Source organism: Dermacentor variabilis, chromosome 8 (genome assembly GCF_050947875.1).
Source record: "Dermacentor variabilis isolate Ectoservices chromosome 8, ASM5094787v1, whole genome shotgun sequence".
NCBI lineage: Eukaryota > Metazoa > Arthropoda > Arachnida > Ixodida > Ixodidae > Dermacentor > Dermacentor variabilis.
The window spans coordinates 58945192-58959980 of record NC_134575.1 but is presented as its reverse complement, the minus strand read 5'-3'; the positions used below and the strand labels follow the sequence as shown (position 1 = coordinate 58959980).

The 14789-nt window shown below is 42.4% G+C and overlaps 1 protein-coding gene across 1 annotated transcript; it reads left to right on the top strand.

The window, feature by feature from the left end:
• The first annotated feature begins 359 nt into the window (after positions 1 to 359).
• On the top strand, positions 360 to 7552 carry LOC142590227 (uncharacterized). The gene is made up of 2 exons (XM_075702156.1): positions 360 to 672; positions 834 to 7552. The coding sequence occupies exons 1-2, from the start codon at positions 588 to 590 to the stop codon at positions 1055 to 1057; spliced, it is 309 nt and encodes a 102-aa protein (XP_075558271.1). The 5' UTR covers positions 360 to 587; the 3' UTR covers positions 1058 to 7552.
• Positions 7553 to 14789: the final 7237 nt, after the last annotated feature.

The window sequence follows — 14789 nt, the reverse complement described above, 5'->3', positions numbered from 1 at the left end:
CACGATCTGATTATGAGGCACGCCGCAGTGGGGGACTCCGGATTAATTTTTGGCCACTTGGGGTTCCTTAAAGGGACACTAAAGGTTAATGGTCAACGTGGACTGTTCAAAAACCATCCCAGAAACCTCGAAACGCTTGTTTCGTGCGAAGAAGAGACTTATTTTAAGAGAAAATTATTTCTCAGGCGTCCGCGTACCTCTAGCGCAGTTGAAGACGCCCGCCCTCCGATCGAGGAGTGGTGACGTCATGGTCTCGTAGTGACGTTGAGCCGTCGGTGAGTAAAACGGCGCCCGCAGACGGCGCTACGGCTTTTCTGCGCAAAACGCAAACGCGCGGCCAGAAAGGCGTAAGCTGCTGACACGCACGTGGTAGTAGCGAAATGCCATACTAAAACGCTGCTGCCACGCACGGAAGTGACGTCAGAGTTATGATGACGTTGTTTAAACAAGTATGACGTGTTCCGGTTTATAGTTTTGCGCGCGCTGCTGGAGCTGCTTCAGCTTTTCAGCTTAGCTAAGACACAATTTTACGGTTTCTTACTGTATTGTGTGCTAGAATGTTGTTCTAGTTGCGCTGGAAGAATCGGATGGTGTTCGAACTTGCGTTCACGAGCGACACTTGGACGCAACGCTGGAGCAGCTCGTTTCCTTATGCCTTGCAGCGCGTTTATGGTTGGTAGTGTGGTCTTATGTAGCTCCTGTTACGTTTTTCAGTGCTCTTGTTTGTTGAATTTGCTGTTGTGAATGGGGCACATGTTGGCTTTCAGTATGGCAGAACTTTTTTCTCTTATGGTAAAAACGTTTAAACGCGTTCTAAACTCTTGTCGCTGCAGCCAGAGTGCGGGAAGCCTCGAGCTCGCTTCTTCCCGGCGCCGCCCCGGCTTCGAGGGCCGCCGGGGACCTTCTCCATCGGCGTTGCCGCCGCTGGGAGACGACTCTCAAAAGTTCAGAGTTGGCAGACCGCAGCTCTGGGCCATCCGGCAAGCCGAAGGTGCCGCTCGAGTTCAAGGACTTCGAGCCGCCACCTGACAAAAACTGCCGGACCATTCTCTATTAAAGTTTCTTCTTCATCCTTCGTAGGATTGCTGTTGCATATATTGCCCGAGCAAGTGCTGTTGCAATTTTTTTACGGCAATGTCGCATTTACCTCTACTGTTTCTTGTCTTGCATCTTCATGCTGTTTCCCTGTTTACCTCGGATTTTGGTGGCTAGCGAATCGCGACTTGCTTGTGCACCTGCTCGTTACAGTTCAAAAGGCACATGTTGAGCAACCTGAATGTAAACTATGAAGACAAATATTGCAAAAGGTGGCCCAGCCACTCATAGCTCTACTTTGGTTCAATTTTGTTGTAAAGTTTGACTGTCTTGAAGACCGAGAAATTTTCTTAAATTTCTTCCAGCTAGTTTGCTAAGCTGCTATTTAGTATTGCTTCTTATGATGGCGCTGTGCGAGGTACCAGGTTTGCGCAAATGTTCCTCGCAACTTGTTTGTAGACATGACGTAGCTTCATTGCAGGAACCTGCATTTTGTTATACATGTGAAATGCATGCTAATATGACCAGTGTGGGCTTGCAGGTCCATGCATGCCGCTCTCAAGCAAATGCCGTTTCCATTGTATGAATCTTCCTTGACCTTGCTGCACTTCACAGGGCTTGTTTGGTTAATCCTTTTGTCTGTGCAATAGAATGCTCATAGGTCTTGAGCTTTACCCTGATCCTTTTGTCCAACAAAAAAAAAAACTCTTTAGGCATTGCGTTAGGGAACATATCTGGGTGATAATGTGACAATCTTTGCCTCTATAACCTTTCTTTTCTCCCATCTTCAGTGAAGTTGTCAACCACCTGTCCCTTTGTTCGAACAGAGTGCCATGCATTGACAGAAATTCTCATCACAACAAGAAAATCTCTGAAGGAAATTTTTGAAACTGACTAGGACTTCGTCTTGGGCAAGTTGGTGAAATCTGCGACGCATTATTTTTTTTTGTGCGCAAAAAGATATTTATAGAAGGACGCATGAAAGTGCGAACTACCAACTGACTTAATGATTCAAAGGATGGAAGATAGGGTACAAATTTTGGGCACATGCAAGAGGCGAATGTTGTGACAGTGCTAGTTTGTCTAGTAATGCTACAAATTGGCATTAAACAAGTGCACTTCTGGGGAATTAAGGCAATTGAAGTGCTACTGACATGTGCACCATCTCTCTGATAAAATATTCCTTCGCGAGTTCATGTGCTGTTTTGTTGCTACTTCTGCCCAGGATCACAATGTTGGAAAGCACGGCTCACATGAGCAGGCCTTGCAATGAGCGCTGTACCATCCGGTTTATTTAAATTGTTTGAATGCTCCCTCAAATAGTCATTTAGGCATTGGGCCGTTTGGTCTACATAGAACTTGCCACAGCCGAGAGGTATCTCATAGACCAACCCACAGCACAATGCAAAATGGTTGGCATGATTTTTCATACACCCTTGTCTCGTGGTATGAGAGCCACTAGCAAAATTATTTGCTTTCACGACGATAAATGTTGTACACTGTTGCACACATTTTTGGCGTGACAGAATGGGTCTTTTTTTTTTGCATGAGTGCGAACATTCATAGCGATGGAAACACAAAAATTGTTTCAAGTGAGGCACTAGATCACCCAGAGCAACAATCTAAAGAAAACATGTATTTTATGTTAATCTTGATTTATTAAACAATTTTCTCGCCCTAATGTGGCAAAGAGGACATCTTAACCTCTACACGGACAGGCAGAAGAATGACAATTCCATGAGAAATGTCAACATATGAGCATGGAAAGCGCAGTTGCCAGTGATGTGAGGACTGACGACTTAACAAGTACCACAACGCGGAATGGAAAGCGTATGCGTCAGCTCCCGCCTTTTAAAAGGTTGATGCTCTTATTGAACACGCCAATGCCATGCTGTGCCCTGACCAGCTTCAAAGCCGCAAACTGCACTGTTTTGCAGTACGCTGCGACTGCAGCCCACTTGTTGCCTGATGTAGATTCCGGATTCCGGAAATGGGCTGAGAAGGTCTAAACCGACACGATGGAAGGTCTTGGTAGGGATGTCGAGCGGCTGCAGGTAACCGGTGGGGAGCTGGGAAGGCTTCTTCAAGGCCCGTCCAAAAAATACGGCGACGTACACGGTCATAGGTTCGAGATACGGCAAGGTGTGCTGCCTTTGGTGCGTCGTGAAGCTCTTCTAGAACAGTGGAGCGGAAGTGTTTAGGTATTACAAGTAGAAACTCAGAGCCGTCCAGATGAAGGTTACGGAGGACGAAGAGGCGTAGAGCAGCATCGGCTGGAGAATGTTCAAAATGGTCTATGAGTGCTCTGATGTAGCCGTCATGATGTTGCTCGTCGGCGAAATGAAGCAGCTGTGATACAGAGAATACACAAGAAGCACTGGCAATATTGGAGGAGTCAAAGTTGTCAACAGGTAACACGACAAGCAGTCAGCGTCTTGGTGCAGGCGGCCAGACTTGTACACCATGGAATATGAAAATTCTTTTAGCCTCAAAGCCCATCGACCAAGCTGGCCTGTAGGGTCTTTTAGTGATGAAAGCTAGCAGAGAGCATGATGGTCAGTGACTACGGAAAAAGGGCGACTGTAAAGGTAAGGACAGATATTCGCAACTGCCCAGACGACAGCAAGGCATTCTCATTCCGTAATGGAATAGTTGTGCTCCGATTGTGCTAGGAGGTGGCTCGCATAAGTAATAACGTGATCCTGTCCACGCTGACGCTGGGCTAAGACGGTACCTACGCCATGACCGCTGGCATCTGTACGCAATTCTGTAGGGGCATCAGGGTCGAAGTGGGCGAGAATGGGTGGTGAGGTTAGAAGAGTGACGAGACGAGAGAAGGCGGCAGCTTCTGAAGTACCCCGCACCTCCACCAGAATGTTACGTGTGAAAAGACAGACGAAAGGGGCTATTTACAGGTTATTTACACTGGAGCCAGGCAGCCAGGCCGACCCTCGCTCGCACTAAGAGCTGCGACGTCATCTTCGTTCTCGTGGCGGCCCGTCTTTTGAGAATTGCTCGATGATATTGTAATAATATTACTGCGAATAGAGCTTTTGTAATTGAGAAACTGAAGTAAATGCAGGACACAATTAGACACTCCCTTAGACATTCAAGTACTAGCCAGATGATGAAGGCACTCCTCATTAAAATTCTGTCACTGGAACTCATCTACTAGTAATAAAAATATCGCTGCATTGCATTATAACATGAAAGAAAATGCTTCTTGTCTAGTTCTATTTGATTTTTAGAAAAAAGAACCTATTGAGGTTACCCTTGAAAGCATCGCCCACGCTTTTGTGTTTCAGTAGTTATTATGTAGTGCTGAGCTGGCTTTTCTGGCTCGCGAAACTTGCACAAACTTCAAGTCGCAGAGAATTTTATGTTCATGTGATGTCGTGGTATGTCTGAACAGTCCATGCCACTTGACCAAGAGCAGCTGCAGTGGTGAATCCAATGTTCTGTCTTGGGTCGGTTGCTCCATGGCCGCACGTACGCATTTTTCGTAGAAAACTGTAGCACCATCTGTAGGGCGCTGTTTTACTCACCGATGAAAGCAAAGGGCAGTCGTGGCGTATGCAACGTCGCCACTCCCTGCTCAGGAGCAGGTGATTTGAATTCCTCTCTAGGTATGCGGACCCTTCAGACGCAATTTCCTCGTAAACTAAGTCTTGTTGGCACGAAACAAGCACTGTGAGGTTTATGGAATGCTACTTTAATAGGCCGCATCTATTTATTTATTTCATACATACTGCTAGCCTCCATTTCGAGGCTGTTGCAGGACATGGGAAAATACATTGCATCAAAATATGAATGGCAAACTTATACACTTGTTAATATTGTAGTTTACGAGAAGATGTAGTTGAGCAATACAATAAGAGGGTGTGACCTTCCTGAGTCAGCCCTTAAAGGTTAATGAACAAAAATGCAGAAGCATAAGGCAAACAACAAAAAAAGTACACCAAACCAATTACAAACATATTGCAGTGTCTGTAGGCGATACTTATAAGTTAAGATGCGTACTCAGACCTATTTTTCCAGCATAGGAAGGAAATCGTCAGGTGAACAAATTATATCACTAGGCAATGAATTCTAATCACTGATTGTCTGAGGAAAGAAAAAATACCTGAATGTGTCTGTGTGGAACCTGTATTCAATTAAATGTTTAAGGTGTTTAGTTCTAGTGTTTCGCTGTTCAGAGAAAGATACATATGCACCACTGTGTAATTTGTAGCCCCCATTAAGGAGGTGGAACAGAAACTTGAGGCGTAAGAATTTAGCACGCTTGCAAATAGTACTATAGTCCACTACTACTTAGTAGTCTGCTTTGTATTTTCCTTTAATGTCCCATGAAATGACCATATTAGGGAGCACTCAAACAATTCAAATAAATTTCAAGGTGTGCATCTTGGCATGCTTTGCAAGGCCTGCTAACGTGAACTGTGCTTTTCTTGTGTTATGATCTTGGGCAGTGCGTGAGTTCATGGAAGCATACGGTGTTAGGACGATCCTGCATGTGTTAGTAAATGTAAATTATTTTAATTGCATGTAACCTTAGAAGCAGGCTAGTAGCCAATAAACTCTTGTTTGCTAACCCAAGGCATCGAGGCGGTCAAAGTCAGGGTCGTTGACCATTTGCCTGCTCCTAACCCCAATTATTGGCAAATCAGTTCTGTAGAAACCCGCAAGATCAAGGAGGGTACACGAAAAGGAAAATTCTTGAGACCCATATGGGTTTTTAAAAAAAGGCGGTGACTGGTGACACGCGTAATAGAGGCGAAATGCCATACCAAAACGCTACTGCCATGCACGGAAGTGATGTCACATTTTTGACCACGTGATTGTGACGTTTAAACAAGTATGGCGTGTTCCAGTTAACAATTTTGCTACAGTTTGCGCGCGCTGCTTCCACTTTTGATCTTAGTTAAAACATAAATTTATGGTTCCTTACTGTATTGTGTAGCAAAATATGCTAGTTAGTTGTGCTGGGACAACCGAAATGTGCCTGAGCTTGCGATCATGAGCGACACTTGGGCCCACGCCTAAAGCAACTCATTTCCTTATACCTTGCAGTGCCTGTTATGGTTCATAACGTGGTTTTGTGCAGCTTACTGTTCAGTTTTTCAGTGCTGTTGCTCTTGTTTGCTGAATTTGTTGTAAATGGAGCTCGTGTCTTCAGCTTGGCGGCACTTTCTTCTCTTATGACAGAAAGGTTTAAAATATTTCTAAACGTTTGTTGCTGTCGCTTACTTGAGTACGTTGATCGTGAAGACTTTTCCTTTTTTTTTCCATCTTTCGTGGGGCTTTGCATAATGTGCGAGTAAGTGAGCTGTCGCAAATTTTTATGGCACTCAATGCAGCGTTTACCTCTACTCTTCGTCTACTGTACGGTTTCCCTAATCACGGATTTCTCGGCTCGATTGTGAATCACGACTTGCTTGAGAACCTGCTAGAAAGCCCAAAGAAGGCTACAGCATCTACATTCTGCGCCTGCTCGCAACACTTCAAAATGCACATGTTGAGAAACCCTAATCTAAACTATGAAAACCAGTATATAGGAACGTGTTCTACTCAGGCTCAATCTTGCTCTCAAATTAAGTTTGTCTTGAAGCCAGAATGCGGTGCAGCTTGTTTCCTAAACTGATATGTATACTAGCATTGTTGTTTCTTACGCTGTTATCTGAGGCACCATGCTTGCACGAACATTCTTCGCAACTTGTATGGAAATACGACGTAGATTCATTGTAGGAATCAAGCTTTGTGTCCTGTCCTTCTCTTGGATTTTATTTTCGCGCTATTCTTGAGCTCGAATCAGGAATTTGTCATTGTAGAACCTGCACTACGTAGATGTGAAATGTAAAGACACTATACTGGTAGGTGGGTGTACGCAAATGTGTAAGTTTCTAGGCTCATGCCAATCAAGCAAATGCCAATTTTTCATCCCGTGAGTCTTTCTTCACCTTGTGGAATTTCGCAAGCCTTGTTTCAGTCATCCCTTGGTATCCGTTGCAGCAGCTCAGTGTCTATAGTGCCCTGCTGAGCACAAGCTCAGTGGTTTGATTCCCGGCTCTAACAGCCACAGTTTGATGGGGGTGAAACGTAAAAACACTTGCATTTGAGCTTTGGGCGCACTTTAAGGAATCTCCGGTGGTCAAAATAAACTAGAACCTACGATGTAAACCACAGTGAAGTTACATGTCAAAACCTCACAGTTAAAGTAATCTCTTGATCTGTATAACAAAATTCTGATAAGTTTTATCCCTTAGCATGATCCTCTTGTCTAATAAAAACTTTTTAAGGCATTGTGTAAAAATATGTTTTGGATGACTACTGAGTATTTTTTCTCAAATCTTTTTCAGCACCAAACCGAAGAATTTGTCGATCACTTTGGACTTTTCTCAAACAGGGTGTTGTCCGGTGATTGAATTTCTCTTCACACAAGGACAGATTGTGAAGGAGATTTTGTAAACTATCAGCAGCAGTAGAGAACGAGGCACAAAGAATAAAGGAAATTGATGGACCCAATTTTCTGTTATTTACTATGTTGTGAAGGAAGCAGACAGTGAAGCTGGACAATATGTAGGGGAAATCATAATGTAGAAATAATAAGTAAAGAGGAAGTGAAAGTTGATAGAAAGACAACTTGCTGAAGGTGGGAGCCGAACCCCCATACTGTGCATTAAGCATGCCGTGCATTGCCAATTAAGCTACGGATGTGGTCGTCCTCCCATTTACTTGGCTATCTGTGTATGTGTAAGGGGTAGTCCTGGGAGGGTTGGCCAGCACTGCTTCTCTCGGCCATGTCAGGGGATGTGGAACATCTCTAACTGATGATGTCAAATTGCATGACTTCAGGATTAGGCAACTGGACAACAAGCCCTTAAATGCTCCCTCATGGCATCAAGGCAGCCAAAGAAAATACCTTTGACCAGTTGCTTGCTGCAAAGCTGATTTACTATGTGACTCCTGTTCTTAAAAAGGGATGTTCCACATGTGCTGTTGTTGGCTACGAGTGGTCCTGGCTAGCACTACTAGTGCTCTTTTTGTATGTGTACACAAATACCTAAGAAAGTGAACAAGGGAGGGCCCTCATGACAGCTTAACTGGTATAGCACAGTACGTATAATGTGGTTCAGCTCCCACCTTTTCATCCACTTTCATTTCCTTTATTTCTACATTTCAATGAAACACAATTTCCCCTGTGCTTTCTCTGGCTTTGTAGTCTGTTTTTTCATATAGTAAAAAGAAGGCTGCCTCAAGTTCATACAGGCCGCTTCAGTATTTTTGTACAATCCCATAAGAAAAGGCATTTGTTCCCCTCGGCTAAAGAAATACAGAATCCAGGTTTGTGCAATTTATCTGATATGTCCACATTTTGGGACAAAGTCTTCATGGACTATCTGGAAGCAGTGGCGAAGCCAGTGGGTAACAAACTGGGCACAAGCCCTCACTCCCCCCCCCCCGTGCACACACACACACACACATACAAAATTTCTATCTATATGGGATCTGCCCAGCCCCCTTTCCGTCCGCAGTCATGTTGGTGCAGCCCGTCCACCTGCTCTCCCTATAAAAAAAATTTTGGCTATGCCACTGTGTTGAAATATGTGCCACAGTAGTCATCAATGTTTTAAGAAATTGAGGAAGAAGCTAAACAAGTGAAATGTCGAAGAAAGTTCTCAGGTGTGTTGCTCATGCATGGCAACATGCCAGACTGCATGGCGAAATTTGGTTTGCGATGCACTCTGGCATGTTTGAAACATGCGTGCCAACTGCACGCTAGCCTAGCCTGATCACTACTGCTGTGCACAATTAAAGTCATGCTTTTGACATCAATTAAACAGTAATCTGATTTAGAGAAAAGCATGCTTCTGCATACTTTTGCCCTTTCACTTGCTAGCTCTGCTGGTTGCCAAGCTGGATGATCGTGTAGCTGGTGGATCGGCATTCCTGACCCCTTCAACTTGAGCACAAGCCTCAGGTATCTCCTTTTCTTTTGCACAACCTATACCTTGCAGCAGTTGTTGCAGTTCATAGTGTACGTCTGTGCAACTTGCACTCTACATTCCAGTTTTGTACTTTATGTTTTGTTTGGTTTGCTGTTGGTTAGCCCTCATTAGTCCTACCACACATCTACTGTTCTGAACCATGTTCACGATATTTAACTATATAAGGAACTTCCTTGTTACTTGATTTGTCTTTTACATATGAGAATTGGATCAGAACTACCCTACTTTGTTCATACATGGTCAATCACACTCGTGTGTTGTTGGTTAGCAGCTCCACAGTGAAGCATGTCCAATAGTGTACCTTATGTGATTTGGATGTGTGGACAAAAGCACAGGTGCACACCTCGCATTTAGCCAGATATTTTATCAGGTGCTGTATTTTCCAACCACTTATTTAATTTACTAGTTTTACCTTTCATCTAAGTGCGGATGCTACTGAACTGCTATCACTGGGGCTGGCAATATTATATATAATATATGCTACCTTTGCAACTTGGTCCCTGTTAAAGCTTGAAGAAAAATAATCCTATAATACAAGCAGTCACATAATGTACCCCTGGAAAAAGATGGTTCATTTGCAAAACCTACTCGACATAATTTATTAATAAAAAGAAATGGGGTGAGACAGATGGAATGCCCTTCCTGAAATTATAAAAGGCAAAGTAGACTGGTCTCATTTTTTTCTACACCACCACAGCTGTGGTGCATGCTGGTAATTGCACTACAGCTGAGTTGCGAACAGAGAGCATATAAAATGTGTAATCCACCGAGTCTTTTTGATCATAGGCAACAGTTTTTTTCGTTGAAGCATTGTGACATTATAGTAAAGGAATAAACTGTTGCGTCCCTGTATGCTGCAATGAAATGCAAAGGAACAAAATTCTCTAAGTCTTTATTTCTTTCAAAAAGACAACAGCTTGCCACAGGAACACATGTTTAAGGACTATAGCAAATTAGCCTGACAGAAAAGCAAGTAAAATTTTTTTGTTGGTTTGATTTCGTGAAAAACTGCTGTGGCTGCTAGTGCAGCTTGTAAAACTTAGGCAAATGGAACGTGGCAATCGTGCATTTTCACCACAATGGACACGACGATGCTGTGAAAGGCACAAAGATGTGAACAAATGAAAGGATCAGTCATGTGCAGTGAAGTCTTAGAAGTAAGAGAGGCTTTGAAGACATGCAGCAATACCAGATAAATATAACGGACAAATGAGCATTCAGTATGAAGTGCTGCTCACACGGCCAGGCTTGGCCATTGTAAACAAGAACAAACATGCATTGCTCGGTCTGTATACCTGCGCTCATCTGCTATACAATAGTCCTAGCCACATCCCTGACCATCAAAAATCTACCCATTCATTTAGATGGTTAGATAACATTGCTTTCTTGAACTCCTGGCATTGTTGATAGACGGCACTTTAACTGTAGGGCTACAGTTGCGTATTAGTGAATGCGTCTTGTGACATAAGCAAATTGTAACCACTCGGGCTCAACAAAGAATTAACCTCACGCTCATATATTCAAGAAAAAAAACAGTTCACCCAAGCATTTCTATACTTTCTGCAGGAAAAGAAAAATGCAATAGAAAGCATAACCAACGCTTCACAACCTTGCATTCAACTGGTCACTTTTAAGCATTATTGCTCATCTTTAAGGTCCTTTAATGAATCAAGAAAACGTGCCAACAAGCACCTTGTAACAAAAATCGTGCAACCCAACTTTGTTGCTTCGTACAACTATTAGAGTGCTTGAAAACAGCAAGTCAAATAAGTCATAAAGCTTACCATTTAAGAAAATCCTTTGCTGGGCTAGTTGGTTCATTATCAGTCTAATAGCGGAAAGTGCAAACTTCAAACGGGACAGAAAGAGAGTCCTGTGTCTGTCTCTCTATCCATCTCGTTTGAAGTTTCTGCTTTCCTTATTCCATTCAAAGCTTACTGCTTCCAAGTTCCTCATAGTGTATGTGATATTAACCAATGCAAAAGCATTTTCTTCAAGCAAATAAACATCATTAAGTAAATTTCAATGCATGTCCTTATATTTAAACATGCATGCAGATTATATCCTTGGTCGAGTCACTGCTGAAATGTAAACACATGACCACCACCATTTATATGCAAGGTGTCGTAATTTGGGATTGTCAAGCTTGGATATTAATGCAAAACGTCATTGGAGAGCAACTTTTTTTTTCTTCCTTTATATACTTCCTTGAGTATTTTATGCCGCAAACAGAAAAGAATCTGCTTCACATAGCTGGTGCATGTTAACAGATGCAAGCTTTGAAACACATGCCATTCACATTGAGATAATGAACTTTCACGTCTCCAGCCCCTCAACTTGGCCAGAAGTGTAGTCGCTGAATATGCACTCTGACCACCACCACTGCTTCCACAAAACTCATGTTGGTGAATATGCAAACTCTATAACTATTACGCAGTGCCTTCCCACCATGTTCCAAATTCTCCTAAGAACTACAAGTAACATGGCAGGAAAAAAGCATGCATCTGCGTGCTAGGCATGGTGAGATTGGTCTATTAGGTGCTAAATTGCAGCAAATCCATTGCCTTTGTTGCAATACACTATAAGCAAAGCTTTCCTGAATCATTACATTTACATACTATGCAAAGAGATACATGATCTCTGCACTTGTTTTTTATTTCTATACCATCTGCTTTAAATGCAAATGAAAGGTCTCATATGGCGTTATGGTATGCAACGACGACTTGCAGCTGAATGCATCATTTTGCAACTGGTGACAAAAGCATTGTGAGCAGTGGTATATGTACGTAGAAGTATGGCTTTTAGAAAATTTAGCAACGTTGAGTCGGGTATTGCTAAAAAAAAGTTTGTGAAACTGTTTTGAAGGTGTTAAGACACAGCAGTGCATGTCACAAAGATGCATGCATGTCTATGGCATTTGCACTGCCTTGCAGCATTGTTAGACATCATATACTACAAGCATAGCCTCCCATACACTTTTGTCAGGATTATATTGGTTATGCTGGGCACCTCGTAAATTTTTCACAGTCATGCTAAGAAATTTACTACTGCACCCAAGACCCAAACAGAGTTTCCTTTGTCTGTATCTGACCATAACCTTCGAAATCTTGTAGTGAAAGGACACCAGGATGGCAGATGCTTAGAGGAAGTTTATTCAACGGAGTTCCTGAAGGAGGCAAAATTGTCAACCTTAACACTGCTCAAAGAAATCACTGATGTAAAAAGTTTTGCATTGCTGTTCCATGTTTCCTATTATTTGTATGTGGTACCTGAAGGTAAAATATTAATAAAGCTCTTGAAGGGAACAGTGCTAAAAACAGGACAATGAGAGGAGATCCAAAACTGTGCTGACTAGAACCAATATTTATTGCATGTTGATATCAATATATACTGGATGTACAATTGGGTGCAGAAAAAAACAGATGATGACGTACAATATGATTGTTAAGAGAACGAAATCACAGGCTGAATAGATGCATGATTTTACAGCTGTGTAGCGATAGTGGAGGCATGCCGACACAATTTTCAGAATATTTATGGATGGCAATAATGTCTTCAAAAGTTTTCCATAAGCTTTGTTCAGGGTGCTTGCCTAAAACTATGCACTGAGAAAGCGTGACTTTACGCTACTGCAATAAGGCATACATGTATGCTTCTACTTCTTTGCAATGCCTCCATGACCACTATTGTCTCTTGAACCAAATATGTACTTTTCAAAGGTCATACAGAGAGGTTGGCTACGGTCTCAAATGTCTTATTGGATGAGATCCATCATGGAATATTGTGGTCAAGTGTATCCCTTATTCTATTTGATAGTGAATATCTTGTACAATACTGAGACTAAAGAAATGGGTCTGTAGTTCTTCCAATTCTTAAACACCTCCATTCTTGTAATTATGCTCGCATTCTTTAAAGTCTGGTATGCTTAGCGTTGTTAGGCATTGTGAATAAAGGACTGCAAGATTCCAGTGCAATATCTCCTCCATGTTTTATCAAATCAACTGTTATTTCATCTTCTCCTGCCACATTTTCCTTGGACTTATCTTGCGAAGCCCTTCAAACCTGATCAATAGTTACACATTGAACGTCCATTTCCTGTTCGCTACTACATCCAATCATGGTTACATGGCTGTTATGGGTACGGTACCCCTTTCAGTCACGGTGTCTCCATATGAAGATACGACTTTCTATGTTGCGTTTTTCATCAAAAAGCGAAGGAGTGACACTGCACACTGGTGGGGATAATATGGGAAGCATACATAAATGCAATGAACGCCATCTGATGAAGCGACGAAACACTACTAGAGAAAAAGATGTTTGAAGACGGACGACTCCATGTTTTACGGAAGCTCTGGTTTGTCGCTGCTCAAATTTCTCTTTTGCAGCAGCCTCAAACATTCAGAACGGTTAAAAACCCTGTTTTATGTGAAGAAAGAGCTACTTTTAAAGAAAAACAGTTGCACAATACTCATAGTTCTATTACTGAATAGTTTTGATCCTGTTTTCATCCGAGTCTCCATTCGGAGACACTGTGACTCACTCAATCTTTTTTACCACGCCGGCGAACCATAGCCACTGTGCGAAAACTTAAAACCACCGACACTTTTTGGACTTCTTGGGCAATCTAGTTCACCGTCGAAGAATTAAACTGTGTTTTTCAGTGTTCCTTTTAGTTTTAAGTGGTGGCATTTTTTAAATGCACAAATCGTCGTACGCACTGTTTCGTCATGAAGGTGGCAAATGCTCACATTTCCGGACCATGAAACGAACAACGTCAGTCTGGCAATTATGTCGCTTCCTCGAATGGTTGTCCAGATACGAGAGATTCCTAGTTTGGTCCCAGAACAACAGAATTTTGTTTGGGCGAAGTTGACCTGCAGAAGCAGTACAGACTGTTTTCTGTTTTTGTATTTGAGAATTTTGTCTGTGCTGCAATTTAGCATTTTCTTTTAATGTCCAACCTGAATAGCTCATTTTGAGTCACCATCCTTGCTCTAAACATGATGCGATTGTGTGAGGTAGGATGCAAAGGACCACTGGCCCCAGCAAGTCCAGTTGCCGTTTCCTTAGCAAAGCAAGTATGAGAAGTGTGTGGTAGAAACCGGGGCCACTGCCGGAAATGCGATGTTTTTCTGTGCATCGCAGCTCAGGATCACTTCTTCAAATATCACAACCTGTCAACCAGTCGATGCACCACTCGCACAACCCTGAATAGATAATGCCCCTTCTTCCTTTAAAGTGGCATAGTGAACTTGCGATAGAAGGTATTGAGTCACGATGTCTCCATATGAGGACGCGATTGACTTTGCAAAATAATATTCCTAGAGAGGGGAATTTTTTTTTTCGAACTCTGGACACCTGAAACATTCATACCTGCAAGCTCGAAAAATGTCCTGGCAGAATACCATCATTCGTGACTGAAGGGGGTACAGTTCAGTATAGTAGCCATGAAAATGGCTACAAATGCTAAGTTTGTGTTAACAATGACATTTTGTAAATACCAAATAAGGTTATCTCCTCAAAATAAGCCAACATAACGCAAATAATTTCCATCTTATTTCATGCCTGGAACTTCTTGTAAACTTTCATTATATATATACTCACAAAAGTGACCTGTTCATCTGTAGCAGTTGCTGGCCTTATGAAGACAAGTCCCTTTGTCAAAACGATGGCTTCAGCGAGAATCCTTGTTCAATTACCATGTATCTATTCTTGTCTAGGTAGCACTTTAGAGACAGAACAATTGCT

Bases quoted from the DNA above. Each gene is read 5' to 3' on its own strand.
- LOC142590227 (XM_075702156.1), top strand. From the start codon at position 588: ATGGTGTTCGAACTTGCGTTCACGAGCGACACTTGGACGCAACGCTGG. The intron at 673-833 runs GTTGGTAGTGTG...TTGTCGCTGCAG, and splicing joins TGCCTTGCAGCGCGTTTATG to CCAGAGTGCGGGAAGCCTCG.